General features: G+C 40.3%; 1 protein-coding gene across 1 annotated transcript; it reads right to left on the bottom strand.

Annotated features, from left to right (window-relative positions):
* Positions 1–542: 542 nt before the first annotated feature.
* LGMN (legumain) lies at positions 543–26,490 on the bottom strand. Its single transcript, XM_027638000.1, has 15 exons — positions 26,410–26,490; positions 25,098–25,130; positions 20,329–20,510; positions 11,908–12,005; positions 11,018–11,099; positions 10,406–10,491; positions 8,156–8,231; positions 7,621–7,683; positions 6,677–6,743; positions 5,255–5,373; positions 4,515–4,604; positions 3,633–3,830; positions 3,157–3,327; positions 2,125–2,192; positions 543–1,316 (listed from the first exon to the last, which is right to left on the bottom strand). Exons 3-15 carry the CDS (start codon positions 20,464–20,466, stop codon positions 1,277–1,279), a joined length of 1,296 nt encoding a protein of 431 aa, XP_027493801.1. The 5' UTR covers positions 20,467–20,510; positions 25,098–25,130; positions 26,410–26,490; the 3' UTR covers positions 543–1,276.
* Positions 26,491–26,653: the final 163 nt, after the last annotated feature.

The following is a 26,653-nucleotide window of genomic DNA, read 5'->3' as shown; positions in this document are numbered from 1 at the left end:
TGAAAGTGTTCACGTTCCTGGCTTTATCTGGCTCCGCTTTATCTAAACATAGTTTCAGTTACGCCCCCTACAACCCCTCTACTCTGTTTGGAGCTACCCAGAACTCTCTCCATCCTGGACATGTTAGTTTAGTTTTTCTCTGCATTCTTTTCCCATGGAGATGAGGTAATTGTGCGTATTTTAACACACTTTTTGGAAAGAACTCTATAAATTATTTCTGTTTCCAGTCTCCATGTGTAAAAAGGCATGGACAACCTGAAACTTTTGTGAATCACTTCACAAGCTCTAATTTTCCCCCTGCTTGTCATCTCTAAAGAGTGGTGCCTTCAAGTGTGATCTGGGACTTTTGATATTTTTTGTTGTTGTTGCTTTTACGTTGTAGTTTTGGGGTTTGTTTTGGCTTTTGTTGGTTCAGTTGTGGATTTTTTTTTTTTAGATGACCTGTCTCATAAAAGTCTTTCAGGGACAGATTAACCTTTTAATGCAATATCATAGAATTAATAATTAATTCATTTTCAAGACACAAGATGTCTAACACTGTATTGCCCTGTAGGTGGATGAATCTGTCAACTTTATTTTTATTCACAGGCAATTCCTGTACTCTATGACTTCCCACAGGTTTGTGTGAATATACAATTAATTACAGAATACTGGTGCTAAGTTTACAGTATTAGATATTTTTTTTCTTTGGGAAACAGTGCTTTCTACCCAGAAAGATTTTTACTGTTCACAGTTTAACTGTGCTGTTCACATCAAATACTTCTCTAACACAACTAATTTCTTTAAACTGTTAAGGAGTTAAAGCTTAAAGAACAAGCTTTGGTTTCTTCACTCTTTAACCAATCTGCAAATTAGTCACTGTAACGGAATTCATTAACTTTGTTTAAAAAGCTAATAGTTAGCAATAGTATAAACAGAATTCCAGAATTAATGACTCAATGTTTAAATTTAGCATGGATTTAGCAATCACATAGGTGGCTTGTAATGTTCATTAAGAGATTCTTAAGAGCACTGTGCTTTGAAACAAATTCTCCATCTTGAAAGCTCCAGGAGGTCTGCCAAGACGCCCCTCTCAAAGCAGCAGGCTGTCAGCATGTGGAGATGCAGAGCAGAGCATGGCAAGTGCTGCACTGCTCGGGGTCAGGTGCCTCAGCTCCCAGCAGTTCCAGTACATTGGTTGACCCTCTTCAGGTTGCATGCATGTAAAGTCTGGATTATTACAGTTATGAAAGGCTATCACTTGTAGTAAGGGTTGTATTAGAGACTGTTGTTTCCATCAATACCCAAGGCACACTTGATTCATGGCCAGGCATATTCTGCAACAGAGAACAATAATGATGAGTAATTTTTCAGGTGCTCTGCTCTAAAACTATTTCCCAAACTGACTGCAGCAGGCTGCCACCAGGAGTGGGGCAGCACAACTTCATCTTATGGGTTGCATGTGCATGCTGTCTGAACCACCAGGACACTCTTACATTCCTCACCCTTCTGCCTTCCTCTCTCCCTTTTCTTCCTCTTGCATGACTCACAAGCTAGGATCCCACTCTCTACCACAAACTCCGAAGACATAATTTCAACACCATGCTCCTCTTGGCCCTACCACACCACCACAAGGGTCAGTCTGGCCCATTACTTCCCTGCTTTCCTACCACATTCTCACAGTGAGGGGCCTAGCACCGTGTTGTTCCCTTTTGTCACCAGAACCCAGCAGTGCTGTGGTGTTCTGAGCCACCAGCTGAGGGGGCAGCACAGAAAATACAGCAGTTCCCAGGCTTTCTTCAGTGTAAGATCATATAGGAGTTACAGGGCAACAATCGTGCAGCAGTCATGCCATCATATGTTGTGCGGTACAGTGGGATTCTGTGACTGCCTGTAATTTCCCCTGAGGCTCAACAAGGAAATTAAAGGGTTACACGGGACATGGATCATTATGAGTGGGAGGGGACTAATAATGATACGTTTTCCAAAGTAAACATTTTTAACTTTAGAGTGGGAACTTTACTGACAAAATGGTCAGAGTAGAACAAGTGAGAAGGCTGTAGGATTAGGTTTCATCTGCCTATTAGCTTCTGCTTTTTTAACCACAGATAAAACTACATTGTGTATCTGGGAGAAGCTCATTACCTGTCAATGGGGTATCCTCCCTCACAAAGGTTGACCAAGGCATACAGCTGTCTCAGTGCATACTCGTACTGAAATAAACAAACATTGTTAATCATTTCAGTGAGGAAGAGCAGGTATTGTTTATCCAAACTAAACTGTGGAAGTAATTTAGAGATGCTACTAATATTCAAGGTGTTCAACTGATGGTCTTGATGACCTAGTACTGGGCTAGACAGATTTCTGTTCTGTGCACTTTGCTTTTTCAACTTCATTAGATAAATTCAGCTGTGCTGCACATGGCCTCCTAAGCAAGGCCATCTTACCCATGATATTCTTGAAATCCCACAAAACAAAACAAAACACTAAAGAGGATGTCTTGCCTGACAACCGGACTCCCTTATTCTTGTCTAAACAGTCTAACAATCCTGTCTAACACCAGGATTTGATCCTCAACAGGGATCCCAGGAAGAGCAAATGGTAATCAAAGCCCTTAGCTGAAAGGTGGCTCTCAGGAACTCAGCAAGACCACGGAAATAGCAGGGAGGCTATTGCAAGCAACTACACAACACAAAATCATAATACAGAAATCTAAATGTAAGGAACTACACAACACAAAATCATAATACAGAAATCTAAATGTAAGGAACTACACAACACAAAATCATAATACAGAAATCTAAATGCACCAAGATTATTAATTCACAGTGCTGGTGCTTGTGTTTCTGTTTTGTCAGTAGAGATGCTTTAAGCAGAACTATAACATGATTTATTTAATATTAGGATTTTTGGAGAGGGAGTTGAAGAAAGAACAGCACTAATTAGTAAAAAAATAGGGATTATTTTTGGGTTTGTTTTTAGTAATGTTTTGCTTACCTACAGGTGTAGTGGAAGTGTTTTCCTGCTTCCAAAAACAATACTTACCCTTTCTCCAAAACTAGGCTGTATGACTGCCCCAAGCTAGCTTTTTAATAAAAGATGATTTTGAGATGTGCCTATGACTACTGTGCTAGTTTTTTGGTATGTTTATGAGGTTATATCTAATGATTGACTTACCACGGATAGGTGCCAATTGAAGCAATGAGCTTTGAAGTGGTTCACTGCTGACTGGTAACAGTCATAATTGCTGATGGTCAATCTGTCTGACAGAATTTGGTTGGTCTTTTCTGTTGATCCTGTTACTACGGTGATTATCTTTCGCATGGATTCTTGGATAAATTCTTTCACCTGTACATAAACCAACAAGAACTTAAAACATGCTTTTTCTAAATCTACTTTGAAGACTTTGAATGAAATTTCTCTTTCTTTAACCCCCCTCAACTTTTGGGCTCTTTAAGGAACCTGATTTTGACTTTTCTTTTTAGCAGTCTTTTGGACCTGTCTCTTAAGATACAAGTGAAAAGTAGGGAGACCAAAAGTCAGACTCCTGGAATCTAAAATCAGTCACTGTCCTTCTAGTGTTCTGTCAAAATAAAGAAAGCACTAACAACACCAACACTGACTTCTGTTCTGCAGGAGTTACTTGATTTTACCTCCAGATATGCTTTCATCTCTGCAGCAATCTTCCTAGCCTCAACAATGTCATTGGTAGCCATCAACTTCCGTTTCATGATTGCAAAGGGCACATCTGGACTCGGCGTCAGGTCATAGTGCTCTACAGGTGGCAGAGAAATGGGCACAGCTTTCTTCCCCATGCCCTGAAACTGCATCACTTTCATGGAGGAAATACTCTGAAGGAGAAAAAGTGAACAGATGGAAACTGTCAATCACCCCCAGTAGGTAGTCTGTCTTTGCTTTGCCATGCAAACCCAACTCTCTTAACTTGCTTTATTAGAGAAAATAAAGCAGATCACAGGGTTGTAAGTGCGTGTGTACACACATTGGGTTTTTTAATACAATGAGGTCAAGGCTGCCAAAAATCAGGGAATTTTTATTTGCAGAACTCACTGTGGGGAAAAAGACTGCCAGGTTAAGTAACCTCACATCTTTTCTTTTCTAACGGATATTTAATCTGTCGAATAATGGGACTGCTAGAAACATTTTTATCACCTCTTAGCTCTTCCCCTTTGAGGGATCATTGTACTTTTTAACATTTCATTAATATTCATAATATGCCTTGAAGTGGTAAATACCCTTCTTATACTTGACTGAAGTGAAATCACTGGCGGAGCTTGGAGGACAACTCGTATCCTGACTCCTTGGATTAAATCATATGCAAGGCTGATTTCCCTTAGTATCGGGATCATCATCTCTTAAATGCTAGTGGTCTTCTAAGACAAATAGCTTCATTTTTTAAATCAACTCTGTCAGTTTACAGTTGATTTTGTTTGGGTTTGGTTTTTTTAAGGTATAAAAATATAGGGCATGAAAGGCTCTCAGATATATCTGACCAGGAAGCCCACTCAAATACATACTCTGTTTCCATACTGCATCACATGGCTGGTGTTGGTGCGTTTCTTCACCAGCTGAAACTGCTTGTGGAGTGTTTCTCTTCTTAGATCCTCCTGCATGAAGAAACTTCCATGAAGTCATAGATACTTAAAATTCAGCTATTCTAAAAATGCAAGGAAACCTGAAAAGGCTCTTAACTGCCAGTATGCAGTAGGAAGTATAAGGTGAGAGCTACACAACCTTTGAAACACATAAAACTAAAAAGTGAAAAGAAGATTTGACAGCATAGTCTCATACTGCTTTTAGTGATGTCCTAATCTCCCAAAAAATGGGCAAGGAGGGAGTGGGCTAGCATACAAATCCCAGATTTGTTTCATTAATACTATTCTGCATTATGCTAAAAAATGGGTTAGCCACAATTCAGTATTTAAGCACCCCTGAAGCAGACATACAACTTACTGAACTGCCCAATTTGTTCAGCACATTTGGAGATGTGGTATCAGATTAGCAAATAAAGATCATGAGAATGTGGAACTACAAAGTTTCTATCTTATAAATAACAGAAGAAGACAATATTTAGCAAAGCTAGTTTCAGAAATAAATTAAGTGGCCCAAACAAATACAGATTATATATGGTTCTGATTAGCAGATAATACTTTTACCAGCTCAATTTGCTTATTTCAGTTTTACATAAAACACAGTATTTCCACAAATCCTGTAATAGAGCTATATTTAAAAAATGAAAAAAACTTATCTAAGTTACCATATCTGAATCTTCCATCCAATTCACACTGTACCAGTCCCCTAGATAAGTCTGCCTTTCATCATCATAGTAACATGCATAAGATGACTCTTTGGGATTCGCAGCTGTTGTTGCATAAACTGTAAGACAAATACAAAGGGTTTTTTTCTCCCTCCTTTTTTTTTAACCCCTCTCTCCTCACATGATTTAATACTTAGCTTCACAGGCTATATTTGTCTAAGTATTTTGGTTTTCAATCATTTACTTCTAAATAGCAGGAAGGAAGCCTGTTAATAATTCTGTTCAGTCAGACTCAGTGCTGCTATAGCAGTTTCTTCCTTGCTGCCAAATGTGTGGTCTAGGAGTGTTTAAAGAAGAAAATGCACTTCTGAAGGAACTAACTGAAGTCCACATTTCAAAATGAAAAAGTGCTACACATGATTTTATGGAGCTACAGTGTTGTTCCTACTCAGCTTAAAGCTCAAAAGTCAAAAAAAGTCTCAAACCTTGTCTGTGTAGTAAAAGGCTCCTCTCATCACCTTTTAAAATGCTTACTAAGTAACAAGTTAAACTTGGCAGCTCCCCACTGAAAGGTGCCAGGGACAGCTGGGTACTGTAATATAGAAATTGGCAATTTCCTGCCTTGGTAAGTCTATGGCTGAGCTGGTTGTAAAACCAGAGTCCTCAGACTGGGAATTTCTGATACAACAAACTTTGAAAAATGGTGATTTACTGAGTATTTATCTTGAACAATCATTAACACGAAACTTTCTGTAAATCTTTGACAGGGCTGCAAGAAGTCTAGGTAGGTGCGAGGCAGCATATTCCAGGGCCAAGGACCCAGGATGCCATGGATAGGTATGTGGTTGATCTTCCCTGGAATCACAGTTCCAAAACTACGACTTGGTGTCCCTCCCACAGACTAGGAATTTCAAAAGATTGTGATTCCTCTTCCTAATCAAGGCTGAGCTTCCAGCTCTGCAGCAGAGAGCTTAGAAACTCTGAAAAATCTGAGTTCCACATCCTGGGTTATTGTGCAAATGTGCAGCAAAATTGCCTGGCTATGGTGTCTCACAAGTGCCTTTGCTACTCAGTGAAACTGAGAGCAGGAACTTCACATCTGTTGTCAGCAGTGCTGAGGTTGAGAAATGTCTGTAGCTTAATTGTTACCAGTTAAGGGCAACCACATGGTTCCTGAAAAAAAAAAAACTTTTTCACCTTCTCATTTGCAAGAAACTGAAAGCCATGTTAGTCTTTTATAAGATTCCGTTAATTCTTTGAAAGAACTTCCTGTAAATGGAAAGTATTACTTTCTCAAATTCTTGTGCTCCCCTGCTAAAACTATATAAAAGTGCCTTGAACATATTCTTGACACAGTAAGTACCTGTTTAGGTCTGTGACAAGTTGTGACATTTAAGTCGGGTAAGTTAACTGATTGCTCACCATTGATATTATCAGCCAAATGATTCATCATAGATCCAGACTCGCATGCTTCAATATAGAACACCATCTACAAAACAAAAAAATAAATCAGAGACCTTAAGAAATTCCACGAGAAAATGGAGCAAAGTCCTTCAGTGCTTTTCAGCTGTAGCTAGTTGGCCTGTACTGCTATTCCTGAAACAAATGCTGTGCATAAGGGTACAAAACAGAAGACAATTTTTCATTTTTGGGAACTACATGGAAAGGGGAAAGAATCATAATGAAAATGTGGTATTAATCCCTATAGAATCCACAGGGATATACAGACTAATGTACAAAGCACAGATCAAATATACAGCCCTCTTTAGACACAGAAATGTATCATTATTGAATACAGTATTTCTGGAACTGATGGCCGTCTATGTGCTCCTAAATACAGCCAGCCATAGCAGACAGATTACCACAAAGAGTTGCTTTAAAAAACACTAATAAAATGTTCTAATTATTAATTTTTCTACTTAACAGTACAGGTGATGAAATAAATGCACAGAATTTTCCAACAAGAGGTATACTCTCAAACTATATTAGCAACTGTAAGAAAAACATGAGGTATATACAAACTTCCTGTAGTAACAGCACAGTCTGAAGTGAACAAAGCACAGGAAGAGTCAGGTACAGATTATGGAGGTGCAGTGGTTACAGATGTTGTTTTTCTAGTTCAGATTATACAGTATTAGCAAATGGCAGTATATTACACCTCAGCATCAACTGCAAAAACACAGTAAGCCACAGAAAAGAAAGAAAATCTGGAGCGGATCAATCCTTTTAAGTGCAAAATCCTAATGCAAATTTCACCGCATGTACCAGATTCCTCCTGCTTTCAACTACTCTCAAAATGAAGACCTATCTCTCTCTTCCACGCCAGCTGCTCTTTTTATTTCACAACTTCTGATATGCTTCTTTACCTTCCGGTATTTCTTGTGATGATACATGTACCAAATAGTCTTATTCAAGTCCTTCACGTGAAGCTGTAAAATAAGAAAGCTTGTTTTAAAACCACTTACGTTCAACAGACACACAATTCACTCAATAAGAATAAATACTAACTGCTGTGAATATGTACTCTGTTTTCCCAACAAATTTATCCAGTGCTTTGCCCTTCTGAAATACAATATTCCAGTATTTACCACTCTGGAAAAGATAAGTAATGGTCCCAGAAGGTAAGTACAGTGCACCAGAAAGCCAAGTCATACCTGCATGAAATAGTCTGCTTGGACTACCAAAGTCCAATGAGATATGAAATTACATAACTTAGTTTCAACTGAATGCTTCAGATTCTAACTGGAAAAAATCCAAAATGGAGTAATGAGAAGAATATTGCTCTTTTTATGCCTCTCCCCTCAATACAGCAGTGCATTAAATATTTTCATGTTTTAAATTCATTATTATTTTAGTATGTCACTAAAAGGATGGACTTTATGCTATCCCCAAAATGCTTACATCATCATCAGGAAAAGCCAGAAGTCCTGGAGCTCCATGGTCAGTGAAGTAAACAAACACATTATCCCTGGGACCACTGTTACAAAAAAGAATTTGTTATACTGTGGGCATTTGTAGCAGTCTGGTAAAAAATGAATGCTTTTATAACTAAGTTATATGAAGGCACCCATAACACAGGGATAAAACAAAAACTTCTTTGCTAAGATCTTTAAGTATGTCCATGTACTACCTTCTTGAGGTCTGTATGGCCACAGTTACCCATACAGAGCCTACAACTCCATGGAGAACTGATGTGTGTACACACTCAGCCCTAAGGCCAGACTGGCACCTGCACCAAGTGGCCCTGCAGTCGGTCAAGCACTGAATGCTCACAGGCTTTGGTTCCCTCACGTCTGTGTAGTACTGTTTGTTGTACAGTCTTACTGCACTCTAAATCAAATGGATCATGTTTGGGTGATAGCAAGGTCTTCCCCTAACAGCCAGATCTGCAAAGAGATTCTGCTTTTAAACTGTATTCAGGGAAAATTAAATATAAAACGTGTGAACAGACTGGGAGGAGTCCCCAGGACATCCTCTGCTCCTCTGTACCAGGGTCCAGCAAAGGGGTGCAACTGCAGCAGCTCAAGGGGACAGTGTCCAGCCTTCTGCCTGGCCAATAACCTGCTGGTTATGGGGACAACCTGGAAGTTCATCTGGAAACTTTCTGGGCAGAGGATAATTGAATTCTTGTCCCACCCAATAGCAAAAGTCAGGCCACTTGAAAATTAACACAACAAAGCCTAATAGAGAAGGGCTGGGCGTTACTTTTCTGGCTCCAGCTCTCTAAGTGCAAAAAATTCGACCAAAGTGAAATGTAAATAACTAGGACTTTTATATGTTGGTTCAAGTTGTCTTCCTGAGTACATAGGAGTCTTTGGCCCTCTGCATAGCTACTACTCCCTTACTTGAATTGGAACATCAAGCTTTCACAGGTGAGGTGTGTTCTGCAGTAGTTTTTTCTAAACAAAAAGTGCTTTATAGTCACCTCTTCACTCATTCCAGATACTATAAGAGTACAATCTAGTAATGTGCAGCAATTTATTTCCTTTTTGCCTCTATGCATTGCATGTATGATTTTCTAGCTCAGCTTTTTAGTATGAAGTTTAAACAATTGAGAGCAATCACTTATTTGACTACTGTCCTTCTTCTTTTTTATTATTCTCCTCAATGTCAGGGTGGGATTATTCTGTTCTGTTTCATTGCTTTGCCTCTAAAATTAAACTGTCAGTTGAAGACACACACTTCACAATTTTTCTTTAACTCTGTTAGTCCTTCCAAATGGTCCAATTCAAAATCTTAAAGGTTTTACAGCAATTACTGTACATAGAAAAATATAACTCTTTACCAGCCATAAGAAATATAACACACTTTATAGGTAGGCATCATACTTTCACATCTCAAACTCTGTAGAAGCAAGATGAATAACTGACACCAGGTATCCTTCTAAGAAGACTTCTAATTAGGCTCTGAAATATATTGCTCTTATTCTTGAATCATTGTTTGTATATTAGAATATTGCCAAACTCACAATCATTTGTGTAACTTGGTTTACAAATAACAAGCTTAATACATCACTTACAAGGTTAATTGCTGTTAACATTACTTTTTCAATCATGTAGATTCTTTTTTTTTTTGCATCAAATATAAATCACAAGTCCATTTCATTAGGAATGGAATTTAGGTCTATATTCAGTCCCAGTGTGTACCTGTGCCACAAAGACCAAGGCTGAGATTAGACATACAATTTTTTCAGCTGATGAGCTGCTTAAGCTCTCTCTGTCCCTCTGCCACTGACTGTTAAGTCTCACCACTTCAGGTGATTAATACAACTGTTCATATACACTCAGCCAAGCCTCAGAAAACCCTTTCTAGAGGTCTCTAAACCTTAATAGAACTCTCTTTGAATAGCCACTCTTACGAAAGTCAATAGTCTAATAACGAATACCTTAGTACAATTGACACTATCCTCTAGAGTTGTTATACCTTAACCTGTACTGGATTCCACACCAGTCAGATAATCAGCAATTGCTTCTTTGTGATGGATAATTTAAGAAACCACAATTGCTGTATTTTTAACATGAATTATCTGGAATTGCCACCAATAATCTTGCTGGATTCCCAAGATGCTCTAATTTACTCTATTCTTTTCTCGAAATCAGTGTCAATGTACAACTACACATGCAATTGTTTTCTGAATTAAACTTGTCTTACCTTTTCAATACTTTTCCTGATCCTACCCCCTTCATTGCTTCCGCATCTCCTCTGAGAACAGCAAGAAAATTCTTTGGAGTAACATCCTAAGGATTTGAGAGGATTAAAGTTAAATCTGATCATAAAAACAACAACAAAATCTTCATTTAGAAAGGTGGCTTCCTGAAAGTCAGGATCCATGCATGGATGGCAAGTTTAGCTGGCCATCAATCATCATTATCTAATGCATTAGCCACTGATGACTCACTTGGCTACTGAATCATGAAATCACTGAGTGACCGGATTACTGTTCTAATGAAACAATTAGTCTTACACAGCTGTTCTTCAGATTGAGAGACAACATTTATGAATGCAAGACCTTTCTTCCTTCATTTCATGTGTCAGCACAGAAACAGTGTAAAGGTTCACTTTTATGACCACTGCTTCAGTTCAAAACATCTGTTCTTTATATTCATCTCATGAACATCATCATGCCAACTCATGCAGGTAAAGTAAATGAGCTGGAGGCTTTATACAATGTGCATTTTGAAGTGTAAGATACAGGCTGAAAGGATTTATACAGAACACAGGCTAGTGCTGAACCCACCCTGGGAAATGGGGTTTCATTCCTACCTCCTTTGTATAGTCCTTGGGCACTCCAGCATACACATCTGAGCCATTAGGTCTATTGATGACAATGCCTTTTGTTGGATTTCTGAAAGGTAAATGGAACATAAATATGAATAATTACCCACACACCACACAGTGACCACGGAACAACTCAGAAACCACTTAAACTATCCTCACTGGCCAGATCATCTGAGAGAGAGTATAAGAACTTGCACCATGTGTCATTAAATGATCTCAGAATATAAAGGGTTTTTCACTTCAGTCAGTTACATACACTTGTCTCAGGTGTCCTTACCCTCAGAGTACATTCAAGCATCCCACAGATCATGCCAATTAATCTGAAGATGTAGGTGGGTGGTCTCTTATACTATCATCTCTCTCCTTGTAATCTTGCCTCTATTCCCCTTAACTCTGTGCTCACAGTGCTGCTGTGCATGTGATGTCTGCTGATTTTGGCAGAAGTTGTCTCAGAATTAGATGCTGTTTAACCAAACTGTTTCATACAGAAAGCAATTATATGTTCTAGTCAGTCACCAAAAATGGGACCTGTATCCTTCTGCCTTGAATGTACATGCTGGGAATTTATCTGGTAATGTCCTTTCAAAGAAGCCCTGCAAGTCATACACAGAGCTTCCCTATGTTTGTGGGTTTCAGCTATTTATCTGCTGATGCTGTCACACCTGGGAGTCAAGGTCCCTTATTCTCAAAACAATGAAGCTCTGAAGTCCTCAGTGCCACAACTGATGCTGAGTTGTGGACTAAGACTTGAGAAGTTCATAAGCACATTTCAAAGGCTTTTCTTACAAAACTCCTACAAACTCAAAACACACTGGCGACTATAGCATGTTTGTAGTAACCATATAGTTCGTGACTTGTGTGCATTCATCACTTACTCCTCATTATCAGCAATGTCATCATACATCATGACAACGATCTGCTCATCTGGAATTCCATTTCGGTGTACAATCTGGTATGCATGGCACACATCTGCCTGAAATTAAGTAGATTTTCATTACTACTTTTAATAGAAATGTTACCTTTGTCGTGGTTTAGAAATGGTATTCTCCAATTTAACAGTCCCGCTAAAAAAGCCACACTGTCACTCGCTTTCCCTCCTCCTCCAGTTGGAAGCAAAAAAGGTAAAGATTATCTCAAAGGTTTGAGATAAGAACAATTTACTGGAAACAGCAATGAGATAAGGAAATGAAACAGTAGCAGCAACAATATTAATAAGAAAAGGTGTGAGACAAAGAAGTGATTTACAGGGAAAGCAGCAACAAGTATCGACCTTCTCTGACCTTCTCTTCCCCACCACGCCAGACTTTCTTCTGACAAGAAAAGAATATCCTTCTCTTGGAAGTGAAAGAGAGCCCCTTTCCCACCCCAAAAACAACCTGAGATGGTCTTGAATACAATTAGGGTCTTGGCCACGCCCACACAGCTCCAGGCTCCACCCCCTCATGGCTACTGCAAAAAATTAACCCTGACCTTGGCTGAAACCAGGACACCTTTGAGACCAGAAGAAAAACAACTTTGCAGACTTAAGAGCAGGCTTTTGTCCAAAAGAAACTGCATTCCAATATAAGAGACTGAGGGTTGCTAGAGGTTAAACCAAAACTCAATATCTTTCTCTAATTAGGAACAGTTGCATTAATAATAGAGACTATGAGTAAAGTCTCTATCTCATTACCTATTTTGATTTCTCACTTAAACAGAAATCAGAAGTTACTTCAGACTTGGTACAGATAACAAAAGTTAACAAAAGGTTCTCAGCCATGTTCTGCGTTCTGTAAGAAAATCTAAACGAAAACCTTGTGCACTGACAGATAAATTTAAAATGTGCCAAGCAGAAGAAAGGAGCTGGATTTCCACCAATTTCAATTAGTTCTGCACCAAGCCTGCATGACTAGGCACTGAAGACTGTCGTTGGCTTAAGCAAGTACGGTTCACCAATGTCATCATTGCAAAGAATTTATTTAATTTTAATTTACTAGGTGAGAATTTCAGTTACGAAAAAATTTCTTTTTAATTATGTATTGCTTACTCTACAGAGTAACAACTTCAGGGCAAGAAAACAGATTTCAGTGGAAAACAGAATTGCAGAATTTCTATTCAGGCTCTTTTCCTGATTTGTACAGGATATGAATAAGCAGATTTTATTTACAGGACCATCTTTCCATAATGCAGAAATAACAATATGCGTTAAAGTGATACTACAGTAAATACAAACCTCTATCAGAATGCTAAATTCTTAGTAACCCCAGCTCAACTGATTCTCTTCTTTTAACCTTGCAGTCTGTGAATAACCTAATGGGACATTAAAAATCATTCCTAAACATGAGAACTACAGCTCACCACATGCTAGAAAAAGCTGGGCAGGTTTAATGGAAGAGATCTCATCTAGCAAATGCACATTACAAACGCAGGCAAGAAGCAAGCTTTAAAGCTTACTTCTGTTGAACTAATCTAATTTGCTAGTGTGGAAACCAAACTGAAGTGGTTTAAGTGGACTAACGTGCGTTCAGATGACTTAGGAGTACTAGTTTAGCCAAAAGGACACTATAAAATCCTGTACATTTATAATCCATTGTCTTCTAAGTGCAGTTGAAGCTGAAGCTGAAACTGAAAAGAGAAGATAGTCGTACAGGATTCTGGGAAGGGTGAGGCACATTCAATGCTAATGAAGACTCCCACGGGAAAATCCCTCAGGTGACTAATGCTGAATGTTAAACTGTTCTTACTAGGGCAGTTCCACTTCCTACTACACAGTCAGCCTACCTACTCTTCTACCTATCCCAGTCAATCTCCACTGTTTAGTTTTCCACTTCCCTGTATGTTATTATACCAGATGCTGCCTCAACAAGTCAAAAGGTAGAGGTTAACTAGAGTTATAAAGGTATCACATATAATAAGAAACAGAAGAGTGCAGGTTTGACTAAGCATGTATTTGATTTTCAGAAGCAAACCACATAGAAGTAGAAGAAAACACTAATCAAGGCTTCTCTACCCTGACTGATGAGTAGATCACAGATCCCCTCTTACTGTCAAGATATAATACATCTCTATATGCTGACAGAAACAGTTATAGGCTGGCAACACACAGAAGTGCTTAAGGTATACCATGGTGATATGGTATCACCATATTCAACCAGCAAGTCTCTGTGCTCCCACACACAGTGGCTGGACAGTAAGGACATCAGAGGTGTTTTTAATTAATACTGAGTACATAAAATTAGTTAAGCTTTGTAAATGCAAGTTTTCAGGGGGTTTTTGTCTCTTCTCCCTTTCCTTCTGGTTCACTGACTGTTTGCTCAGTATGTCCTGTCTTAGTAAACAGTAAAACAGATGTCAGAGGTAAAAAGAAATGGGTTGAATTACCTACTGTGAAGAGAGATAAATCAATATAATCAGTTCCCCTCAACCTTAATTTATGCTTGTTTGGGGGTTGCCCCAGACTTTTAAGGCTTTTGCTAAGGGAACTGTACCTGCTAGTAGCATAAAGATATCACCAAAAAAGGCTAGAGCAGCAAAAACATGTTTTGCTGCTAAAACTCCATCGGCTAAAGTAGGACAGTTCTGAGTAAACATTTAGAGTTTATTGCACAGAATTAGCTGACCTGATTTGTCATCTTTGATATTGGTCACATGCTCCTCCTCGTTCCCTTTGTAAACCCATAAATGTCTATAAAACCAGAATACAAAAGTCTGCTAGCAGAGTAGGGAGGCGTATGTGAATCTAGAGTATTTCCTGTTGATGTGTAACTGCCTCTCAAATGCAGTTATTTGAGCCTGTTTCTCTCAGAGATATTTCTACAGAATCTCCCTGCAAACAACTCTAAAAGAGACAGCTGTTTAGTTGTTCCAATACTACTTATTGGTAGTACCAATACTACTTATTGGTAGTATTCTTGTTGGTTTAGTAGATGAAATGAACGCCATACATATTTACTGAATTAATTGTCACTAAATGCAAATCATGCTTTTGTGACCATGATTTGATTTGCCCTGCACAGGGCAAAGCATAGCTGTACAGCTCCTACTGCACAACTGACCTTAGGCAAGCTCCAAAATTGACACTGTTAACAGTATGGTTCAGACCTTTCATCCCCTGGTTAGTCTAAACCTGTTGCTACATCAGCAATTTCTACGGAAGATCTGCTTAAATAATTAACTCCTAGACTTTGAAAGCAGAGATCAGAGGGTGAATTACTCTATCTTCCTGGGATGGGCATTTTGTTTCCCAAAATGTACATTTGGGGGAATTCTAAAAGAAAACAAACAAACAAAACGACACCAAAAAAACAAAACCAAAACAAAACCCCACACTCACCCCTGTTTTCCTCTGCCATACACATTTAAATTGTGCCATTTACACATTTGAATGATGCAGTTTTTAAGTAGACTGCTTGGGTGAGTTTTTTGGAAAAATCAAGTTGTTTATGACACAAGCATGCATAAATAGTTCCTAAAGGGAAAAGTTTGGACTTCTGTGAAATTGGTCATTTCTAGTTTTATGACTGCAAGTTTCATGGCTGAAAAGCATGTGCAATGAACTGTAAGCTTCACTGCAAAGTGGTACTATTCCCACTACAGGTACACTGAAACATCACAGCCTAAAAAAGAATGAACTCTAATATATAAGCATGGTAGAAGAATATGTCTGAGATGCCGGCCACGTCTCATTCCTTTGCTTAAACATACATCAGTGAATCTGCCAAAAGCTATCAAGAACTTAGGAAAGGTTTCCTATAAGTTCAGTTTCAATTTTCTAAGCACAGTGAGGAAATAATTGAAGCCAAACAGCCAAGACATCCTTAGTGTCTGTTACTTGCAGGACTGGAGAATTTAAGTCCCGGAATAACAAACTGCTCTGGCTGGTAGTGACTAGAACCCTGAATAAATAAAGTCCCTGACTCACGAAGCTCAGTAAATATAAAACCAAAAACAAGAACTGAAAACAAACCCACGTATGCAAATTCAAATTTTTCTTTTATTTTAAATTTTGCCAGACTTTTTCCACCTGGTATTTTTCTCCTTGAATATGCCCTCCACCTTTCCTAAGACTCTGTTTCACATAAGGCTTTTCCATGGACTATGTGTTTTGGAGTAGCCAGAAAGTACTGGTCCGTCTCTTTCTGATGTGAAGCAAGCTTTAGATTTCAGTTTGCTGGTATGATCATCTCCCAGGACAGGTAGGCTATTTCTCTTAATGTAAACTACTTTGTTGACTCATTCTCTAAATCTATCAGAAGCATTTAGTGCTGTGTTTGTTCACATATGCCACTAAGCTTTCCAGAGGTATTTTATCCAGCTCTATGTGCAGTAGAGAGCTCAGACACTTTCCCAAGGAACGGGAGGGGAGAACTCTTGAATAGCAGCCTGGTAACAGAAGTCTGGTAATCAAAAAGCTGCTACAGAGAAGTCAGAGTAACCGCTGAGGAGCAGAGAGGAGCACATCGATACTCCTTCCACAGCCCAAGCAACTCTAATCAAAACCACCAAGATAAGGATAAAAACACCAAAGAACTGAGAAGCCACAAGCATAAAACAATATATATGCTAGCTTCGCAACGACAGTAAGTTTATCACATTGGGCTCTATACTACTCAAACCACTTAAAATTTATTTTAGGAACTAGATGAGGTAAAAGCGTAAGACAAGTTTAGATCATCCTGACTAGGAAACAGTCCCAGAAACAACTGCCTGCAAGGTGTGAATCTCACTGATATTTAAGTGCAAACAGTGGTTTTATCCTTATCTTGTCTATACTTGGTTTGCACCACTGATAATGGATCCTGACCACTGACAGCTAAATAACCAGTCTTAGATGGAGTTTTAGATTCCTTGAGGTTACAGGTGCAAACTCACTGTTTCCGGGGTCTGCAAAGCCTTTACAAACTTACTGTTCCTGTGGTCTGTGCAGCATACAATGATCAACTGTTTTCCCCAAAATTTTTCATGTATGAAATGAGACATTTTTGAAGGTTTCATGTATTTCTTCTGCTTTTCTGTTGTTTAGTCAGACAAACATATACTACCACCACGTAACTACTGCAGCAGGCAACAGAGTATGTTTTGACCGTGTTGTGTGCAGGCAGCATGCAAAACAACTGGAGTTCACAAAACATAAATGTAATACAAACATGCAACATCATGTACTAACTGCACCCTGAACAGCTGAATGGAGCAACTGAAACCCAGAGATGTGTCTGCTGAGTTCTCATATTACAAAAGGACATTATGAGTGCTTAGTTGAATGTTTGGAATAGCAACAAGTCTGGTAAATAAAAGAAGCCAGATTGAGCAACTACTTACAGGAACATTCACATCTATAAATCCACTTGTACACAGGCTAGGTCAGAGAAGTTCTAAGGAAGAAAGGTGATGGTAGGAGGAAAGCAAATAGACTACAACATATTTTCTTCTACAGTTTCTCCCTTGGAAAGCAAAGAATTACTCAAACCAGCAATCCTGAAGCACTGCTTTGCTGTACCTGACAGTACAGGTACTATTATACCGAACAATAACATGTATCTCTGTGTGTGGAATTACTTTCATGGTGGATGAAGTATAGAAGTGAAAGATCAAGTCCTATTCCTGGTTCCACTGCAAGTGACTTGAGTAAATAATTTAATTACTTACAGTGCTTTTGCCCACCATTGGAAGGTAAAGAACATTAACACGCAAAGACAGTGATCATTCTGCACGTTTCCAAAATTCTGTTATAACTTCTCCTTTCTGTGGTATCTCTCCTCCAACGTATAACTCCACTAAAAGTCTATTGTTCTGCTTGTTTTGCTGGGAATAAATTTCTCCAATTTTTTGATACCCAAGGCACCCTTGTCTGGATGACACTTCATGGCACACACAAGTGGATTTCCCAGGATTAACTGCTGCCTTTGTCTCACCATATGTCACTCTCCCACCATGGGTGCTCACTCCCACCAGGCCCTCAAGATTGGCCACTAAATGTCCCTAGGCAGAACAGCACAGATTGCTAATGTGCTGCATCTTGTGGGAACTGATTCTTTTCACAAGTTAGAGGCACAGTATTTGCCCAGGACAAGCAAGTAGGAGTTCAGCCATATTCTGAAGGATCCTTCACACAGATTCTTATTTTATGATGCTGATTGCATAACTTTGATAGGATTATTGAATGTGTTCCAATTTTCGTTTTTCCAAATGGTAATACTGTACCCAAAGCAAGTGGTAGTTTAAAATAAAGAGATTTCTACTATTTAAATTCAGAACAATCTGATATGGCAGATATTTTGCATTGTTAGTTGACATTATCTTCAAAACTAAGGTATTTAAAGAAATCCTGCTCTCATTTTTCTAGCCTTGAAAAGGAATTACTTAGTAACTGTGTGCAAAGCATGACTGCACTCAAAAGTTAACATGCTTCTGCAAAACTGGCATGTTCAAAAGACTTACTGTTGGATGGAAATACGTAAGCATGGATTTTGTGTTCTTCATAACTGGCAGATATACTTGCCATTGAAGGCTCACTGACAGAGAGATTAAAAACTCTGTGCCTGGGCAACTGAGAAAAGGAATTCTCATGAGCTACAACTTCAAAAATGTAGTTTTGTGTAAAGAATTAATGTTGTGGTATTAACTCCTCCTGGAGTGGAATGGAGCCAGCTAGACTGGTTATACAACAATAGCAACAACCAGAGCACAACTCAGTAATTAAATTAAGACACCCCAAGACAAGCAGGGATCAAGTACAGTACTAGTATTTTCATAATTGTTTTCCAGTTTCAATTTTAAAACTCTCTTCTTTAAGATTTAATTTGAATTATGAATAGTTTATATTAAGGCTGTAATATTCCAACTATGATTATCAGGTGATAGCTACAGTGTAAGGAGCTGGAAAAATCCCTAAAACCTACTTGTCAAAGTGTTGAGCAAGCACTTGCCAGTAACAAGTTCTTCAGATTCAGTCAGACTGTCAGCCTGGTTCATTCAGTTTTAAGCTCATCACTACACTGAAAGTTACAAACTGATTATGAGCTGAGGGGAAGAAGAAACATACACAGAACCCAGGGTGCCCAACACATAGAAGGTTCATTTCCTCCTCAATCAACACAAATAGAAAGAATGAAGCCTCTTCAGATTTTACAGGCAGTTACATTGAATTTAATAAATACTTGAAAAGTTTCTGTGTTCAGCAAATCAGATGTAGCCTGTACATTTAATATAGTTCAGCTTTTAAAATGCTGGTTTTCTACACTAGTGTTAAAATCTCCATTTGAGTTCACCTTAACCAACAACAGTCTAGCAAACTATTTTTCTAACATTTACAAATATAAAAACATATATAAATGAGAATTAAATTGACCCCACTCTCCAGGCAAGTAAGAGGTAGTTTTAAGTTTCAAGCAAAGACTGCATTTAAGCATAGGTTAATCTGTTTAAGGGATTGTCCAAGAATTCCTCAAGGAGAAAATGCTACCCAAGTCTCCCGACTGCTGATAAGTCTTGAACTTAAACAGAGTTAAGTCACTTGTATTTAATCCTGTCCATACTGACACCTCCACTCAGACCACAATGGCTTTCACAGAAGTGCCAAACTCAGGAGTTCCTTTTCTCTTTTTTCTCTCCTCTTTCTGCCACTGACTTTGATCCCTGCACCCTGGAGCACCATATCCTTGTTGAGACAACACAGCTCTGAGGCCATGATGTTGAACAGTCAGCAAACTGATTTAGATTTAAAAGAACCCTCTTCTACACGTCCTCCACTCTCAAAACATCCGGTGCATTTGCAGCCTTCAGAGATTTTTTAACTGGAGAGAAGAAAGAGAGCTCTTCATAATATAAGAAAAAGAGGAAAACAAATTCAAAGAAAAAAAAAAGGAAAAAAAAGCATGTGTCTCAAAATGAGGTTTAACTCTAGACATCATTTGTATACCTGCAAGTTGGGGTTAAATCCTCTAGCCTACCAATGGAATATTTATCCTAGAAGACACAAGTTTCCCAGGATGCAGAAGTGTGCTATGACAGCTTTCCCAGGAGATAAAAGACCAGACAAAGTTGTAAGCAAAAAGAAAAAATTCACCTTGTAAAAGCAGCAGTGGAAGGAAATTCTTGGGGTGCTAACAACGAACTAAGAGCAGGCTCTGAGCGAATCTTGCAGCCGTTTGTTCTGAAAACTTCACACACCTGGAAGTCTAGAAGTAGAGGTACTTCCCCTAATGACAGAAGGTCTGAACTAGACTAGATGATAGGCAGCTATCATCTTCCTGCAACTCCAGGAACAGGCATTTTCTGGAGCACAGACAGCATGAGCATGTGGAACCGGCAGTGCTTACCTGGTGCCGATAGTTGTACCAGCCATTCGAACCGGCAACAATCACCACCCAGTGCTTCCCTCCATCTTCAGGTTCTTCCATAGGGAATGTGCTGATACTCAGAGCACAGCCCAGCAGCATAACTGCTTTCAGTATCATCTCTCTTCTTAATTTATTCCACAAATGGGAGAAAAGTTAGGTTCCTAATGAAGAATTTGAAGAGAAGTAGATGAGAGGACATCAGTCAATAAGTAAGTGCAAAGCAAGTATCAGTGGTATCATGACTAGGAGGTTCTCTTGCTTGTGGGGTTTTGTTTGTTTGTTTTACAGACCATTTAGCCAGCAGCACAATTTCTGGTCAAATCTTCCTTTAGCCCCAAGCTGCTACTAGTTACAATAGTTTTCTGTCAGCTTTCAAATCTGACTGAAAGCAATTCTGACCAGGACAACCAAGTCGTTCAGCTCCCTCTGGTTGTTTTGTTCTAAAATAGCTGGTAATGAATAAGGCCCAAATACAGAGCAAGCCTCACTATCAAGTATTTCACAGATAAATCTTCTTCAGATTAACACTATTCTCTTGGTCTCTGCTTATGTTGTTCCCTGGTTTCCACTCACTGGCAATTAGCCCACTATTACTGAGTCAAATCCCGGGTGATGTAGGCACAAGGATGTATAGACATGGAGAACTGCTGGGGAGTTGGAAGGTCAGAGTGTCACAAAAGCTCTCTGTGCCCACAAAGCCAGAGAGGGTGGAAAGGGCCATGCCACTGTTCTGCACAAGATACAGCCCTAAGTGCTAGGGCTGGGGGGAAGTGCAGGCTGTGAGAGCCTCATGCAATTTGTGCAACCTGTAATGCTAGTGGAGAGCAAATGTGAACCAGTACCACATGAAAGAGTAGCATTTTCGCCTCTTTTGCACAATGGTTAAGTGTTTGCACAAGGCGAGAGAATTGGGTCTGAGCCTGTGAATGACAAACTCAGAAAAGCAGAGCCAGAGGGGAGGTTTGAGCCCTTGCAGAAATAGCTCTTTCTACTTTCTTGAGAGGACTAGAAGTAGGGTCCTCACTAGTGACTTTCCAAGCACCTTGATTGTCTGCAAAAGCATTTGCACTAAAAGCAAACAATCTGACTATATCTAATCACACATTTAAAGGTTTACTCTTTGGGTTGGGGGAGGTAGGAGAAGACTAGCAGTTTATATATAGTGGTCACAGTATCAGGTCTGCTGCATTCAATGGGTAACTCATAAAACAAACTGCCCTGAAGAACTGCATGCTCTTGGCACATGCAAAAAGATTACATATTTCCTCATGCACTAACACCTGGGATTTTACACTGGCCTACTTACAAAAAAGAGATCCTGTAAATTAATCATGGCTGCTCTTTATCGAATAGGTGCTGTAATAAGACGTAGAGTAGCCTACTTTAGCAATGTTTTCTCTGGAATAAAAGTTGGAAATCCCCAAGCCATACAATATGGTAACAAGGCAAAATGTCAAAACTACCACTAAACCAACTAAACAGTACCTAAGTCAGCTCCAGTCAAAGCCATCTGTCTGCAGCCAGTCAAACGAGGCTGAAAGAGAGAAGCAGCCACCTCACCTCCAAAGCAGCCATGTACAGTGAAGACTGCTAACCTAACATGTAGCATGGCTCTTTTTCCAAGACTGGATCCACTGGTCACTAAGATTCAGTCTTGCAGGCTTGTATGAAAAATATTTTATATATTTGGAAGTTGAGGCTTTTTTTTTAATTCTTTTGTAATGGAGCTAGAACAAAGTAATCATGTTAGCAAATCAGCTCCTTCAGGAAGGGCTGTTACCACACAGAAAAACTCCAGAACAGAAAAACAGAACTAAACTTATCTGTGAAACATGCCTATTCTGTTGCCTACAGCCCAGCTAAAAGTCTGACCAAGTTGTATAAAACTTTTGTAAACGCCACAACGCACCATGGGCCAATGAGCCCATTAATTTCCAATGCTCAATTTCATTAGGCAAGAAAAGAAAATCTGTATTTTTTTAGACAATTTGCTTAGAAATCTTAACTGAATATGACTTAGTAGAATATAGAGCTGAATTTCATGCAACCAGATCCCTCAGAGCTCAGTATCTGTCCCATAAGAGGAAACTTTTTCCATGTTTATTAAACTTTTCCTTTCTCCAATCATAATGTTAATTATATTTACATAGAACAGAAAAAAAAAAGAGAGAGAAAATAAATAGTTCAAACGATTGCTGGAGATCCTTCCACATGATGCTTAGCTCTTTGAGGTATCATTCACTGGAATCCAGGACATATCAATAGAAGGTGTGCTGCTGCCAGCTATTCACTGGGCCATATAACATGGTGGCTGATTTCAAGGCAGGTCCTGGGACAGCAGCATCTGTCACATGGAAACAGTCACTGCACTGCCAGTTACTGATACACCCAACAATGGAGCGGCTTCAAAAAAAACACACTACGAAATGCCAGCTCCTGAACTGGAGACAGTTTGATGGGACTGTATTTCCTGATGAGTTCACACTCCTGACTACACTAACAGAGGCCTATAGGTCTCAGGACCCCAGCCAGTACCTCTGCATAGGCCCGTGCTGTGCAGGCACAGGTGCACCACATACCAGCCCCACATTCTGCCTGCAAATGGGCCCACGACAGAAAACCCCAGGGCCAGATCAGAAGCAGGCTTAAACTATCAAGCCCATTAGGCAGTCCCTCTGTGATTCAACAGTTTCCCATGCGGTATGTGGATAAAGACCCTCACATTTCTTACCTCTGCAGAGACAAAAGTTGTGAATGATGCAGAACTCCCAGGGAGAAAATAAAAACCAAACACCAAGACACATTTGCACTGTATTAGCAAGTCATGTATATTTTGTCATAGATTATTTAGAATAGAAAAGAACTCCCTCTTTGGCATTAAGTAATAACATATAATGTCACTGATCTGTCTTTTTCTATATGGTAATTAAATCAAATTAACACCAGAAAAAAAAAGGGGGGGGACCTGACATACCACAATGCACTAATAAACCATGATTAATAAATGCTCAGTTCCCCAAGGTTCTCCAAGCAGCACTTAAAACAGGTTTAACTATTAAACACGTGTAGTGGGAAGAGGTCTTCACTGCTTGTTTCCAACTACTGCTTAAAAAACCACAACCCAACCCAAACAAAAATACCCTATCAAACAACAAACAAACAACCCCCTCCATATTTTTACTTATTTTAAAGAAAGCCTCTGAGTGCAAGTGGGCAACCTAAAAGACTGTGTTCTGGTTTGTGCTGAAGTGTTCTTGACCTACAGTTGAGAAGAGAAAGTTCCCCATCACATGCTTTGTTTTCAAGTCACACTAAGAGAAAGCAGCTCAGCTGACCAGCTTACCATAGGTACATAAAAAGCCTTTCTCTGCAGATCTGTCACATGCAATCCTAAATGCATGCACAGAGGGAGACTGTGGAAAAACTGAAAATTCACTAAAAGATATCTTAGAGCTTTGGATGACCCACAAAATATGAGAAGATTTGATCAGTTCTGCCTAGTTTTTCTGGCAGAAGAGTTAATTAACTTTGCTCTGAGACCATGTCAGGAAAAAGGCACATCTCAGACGCAGTGGGTTCAGCATCAGACCTAAACATGCAGAACCACAGCATATACGCACACAGGCAGGCTGCTGTGCAGTTTGCACAATCTGTGGAAGAAGCATGTCCAGAACTGGGCGGCTCTTGCCAGAACAATTCACTCCTAAAACCCGTTTTTCCTGACAGTGGTACTTTGACCACTTCCCACTAGACAGCTGGCATACAGCTCTGCCTTGATAAGAGAGGGATGTTAAAAAAAAAAAAACGCATCTGGAAATGGCTGGCTGCTGCTAGAACAGTTCTTCTGGCTAAATGCCTGTTCACTGAGTTCCCAACCTTCCTTTGGGAAACAGTCCTCTAAGATCAAAACTTTTAGAAACAACAGGATACCACTTGGGTTTTGAGTTGAGAAAAGTATTTTCCACTAGTGTTTAAAATTATGTTGACACTTCAGTATCTTAAACTCCAGATAGCTCAAGCACTACCTTCAAGAGCTATATAAACAGAAACCATAGCTCTATTTTCCTTTCATGTTAAATAAGTAAACTAACAGTAATCTTGCTGAAAAATAACAGCCTTAAGCTAATCAGATGATCATTCCAGCTTTTCCAGGAAATCTCTCTTTTTCACTCACTTCTTATAACTACCAGCCTTTCAGGTTCCAGAATCAGCCACAACTCCTTTTTCCACACAGTGCTTGCATATTGCCTCTCACTGTAATACTTAGATGCTGATTTCCACAAAATATGTGACTCACAATAGTCTTCCTCACAGGAAACTGGTGTCCACAGCTCTGTCAGCAATGTTCTGCTTACATGCTGTGCCCGCTGCTACATAAACAGAAGCACCTAAACCCATGATTAGGCTTCTGCAACATTAGTCTGATTTTCTTTCTGCACTTGTATGGCAGAAAGAAAAAAATCTTTATTGGTGTAAATTCTGACAAGGTACATTTTGATGGAGATCATGGTTTCTGTGTTGCAAAACATTTCTTTACAAAGTCTACTAGTAACCACTTTATGAATAGGCTTAATATGATCAGAACTTGTAGTAAAATAATTTTTATAGTTATTGAAGATGTATAAGTCACTTTGACTGTAAAAAACCAAGAATTTGTAGTTATGTCAACTCAGAATGGTTTTTAATGTAAAATAAATGCATTTAAAAATAACTATAAGTGAAGTTCATTCTACTGTTTTCAGATTTACCTTTCTCAGCAGCTGAGAGACAGCACAATTTACCTGGGGATAAAAAAAAAACCAAAATCATTTATAGAATGGTGATAATCTAATACACCTGGATTAGGGGATTTTTTTCTCTATGCACTTCAAACCCCCCAGATTCAAATCTGGCAGATATGAAGACTTCAGTAAAACTGCTTCTGCTATTTACTTTCATATCTGTCTACAAATTTACAAAGCCTCTGCCATCACATTCTGATAGTACAAAAAACAGGTACGGAAGCACTGCATGAATAGCTTCGTTACACTGCATGATTTGGGAGATGGGGTCAGACAAGGGTAAGCATTTCTGCTCAGCAAACATGGTAATGTTTGGAGCATGGACAGAATGAAACTCTGGAGAAGTGATTACACAGAAATTCCTGGTGGAGATTACACGAGATTCCTGCACTCCACACGTCTTTTACTATGGTTTATCTTAGCGTTTCTGGTCTTTGCTACAATATTTATTTTAACCCCCAAATTCAGACAGCCAACATGGTGCCGTTCCCATCACAACTTGGAACTAGTGATACACTACCTCCGAGCAAGGCAAGGCTGTCCACCAGCTGTAAATAACCAGCCACAGCGCAGCACTTCTCAGGCATCACCAGCCCTTCGCAGCAACCCCGTAAATTGTTACTCCATCCTTTTCCCCTGTTAAATATGTATTACCAAGGACTAAAACCCAGCTGCTGTCACTGCATCCTCCCGATCTCCCTCCTCCCTCCTCTGCCAGCGCTGGGCAATGACCCTCGGGAAGGAGACGCTCTGACTCCTCTCGCTTCCAGCAGGAAGGGATCAAATACAGCTGCCGGGCCAGGCGGGCCCGTGACAGGGGAGGACAACTGTGTCCAAACCCCTCTGACCACGGGCAGTACCGACGAGCCGCCCGGCGGCTGCGGCCGCGCCCACGAGGTACCGGCGGGGCGGCCGGACCGACCCTGACCCCTGTGCCAGCGCCCGAGGGGCGGCGGGGCGGGGGGGCTCGGCAGAACCATCGAGTGCCGCCCCGTCACAACCTCAGCGCCCACCCACGGTAGGGTCCCGTAAAGCCCCTGTCAGCCGAGGTGAGGGGGCGCCGGGCGGAGCGGCGGGGGCTCGGCAGCGCTCGGAGCCGCAGAGGGAAACCAGCGCCCTCGGCCGCTCCTCTGGAGCCACTCGCCCCTACCCCTGCCCCTGCCGCCCTGGAACGGAGCGGACCAGCCCTCGCTCAGGGCTCCCCTCGCTCAGACGTACACCCCCTCCCCACGCGGCTGTGCCGGAGCGCCCGGACAGCGCGGCCCCGCCGAGCCCTCACCGCGCCGTGCCGAGGACTCACCGCCGCGGCCGCTGTGATTGCGGGCACCGCCGTGCGGGGCCAGACCACCGCGGCCCCCGGGGGGCGGAGCCAGGCCACGGCCAATCGCGAAAGTGCGGAGGCGGAGCCGGGCACCCGCCCGGCCACACTACGAGCCCCAGCAAGCCCGACCTGTCCCCGCCCTTAGAGGGCCGCGGGCCCTGAGCGCAAAGCGCGCTGGGAGTTGTAGTTCCGCGGCGGCGCG

This window comes from Corapipo altera, unplaced genomic scaffold (genome assembly GCF_003945725.1).
Source record: "Corapipo altera isolate COAL_440 unplaced genomic scaffold, ASM394572v1 23, whole genome shotgun sequence".
Classification (NCBI taxonomy): Eukaryota; Metazoa; Chordata; class Aves; order Passeriformes; family Pipridae; genus Corapipo; species Corapipo altera.
The sequence above is the reverse complement of the archived record's forward strand: the minus strand, read 5'-3'. Positions and strand labels throughout refer to the sequence as shown.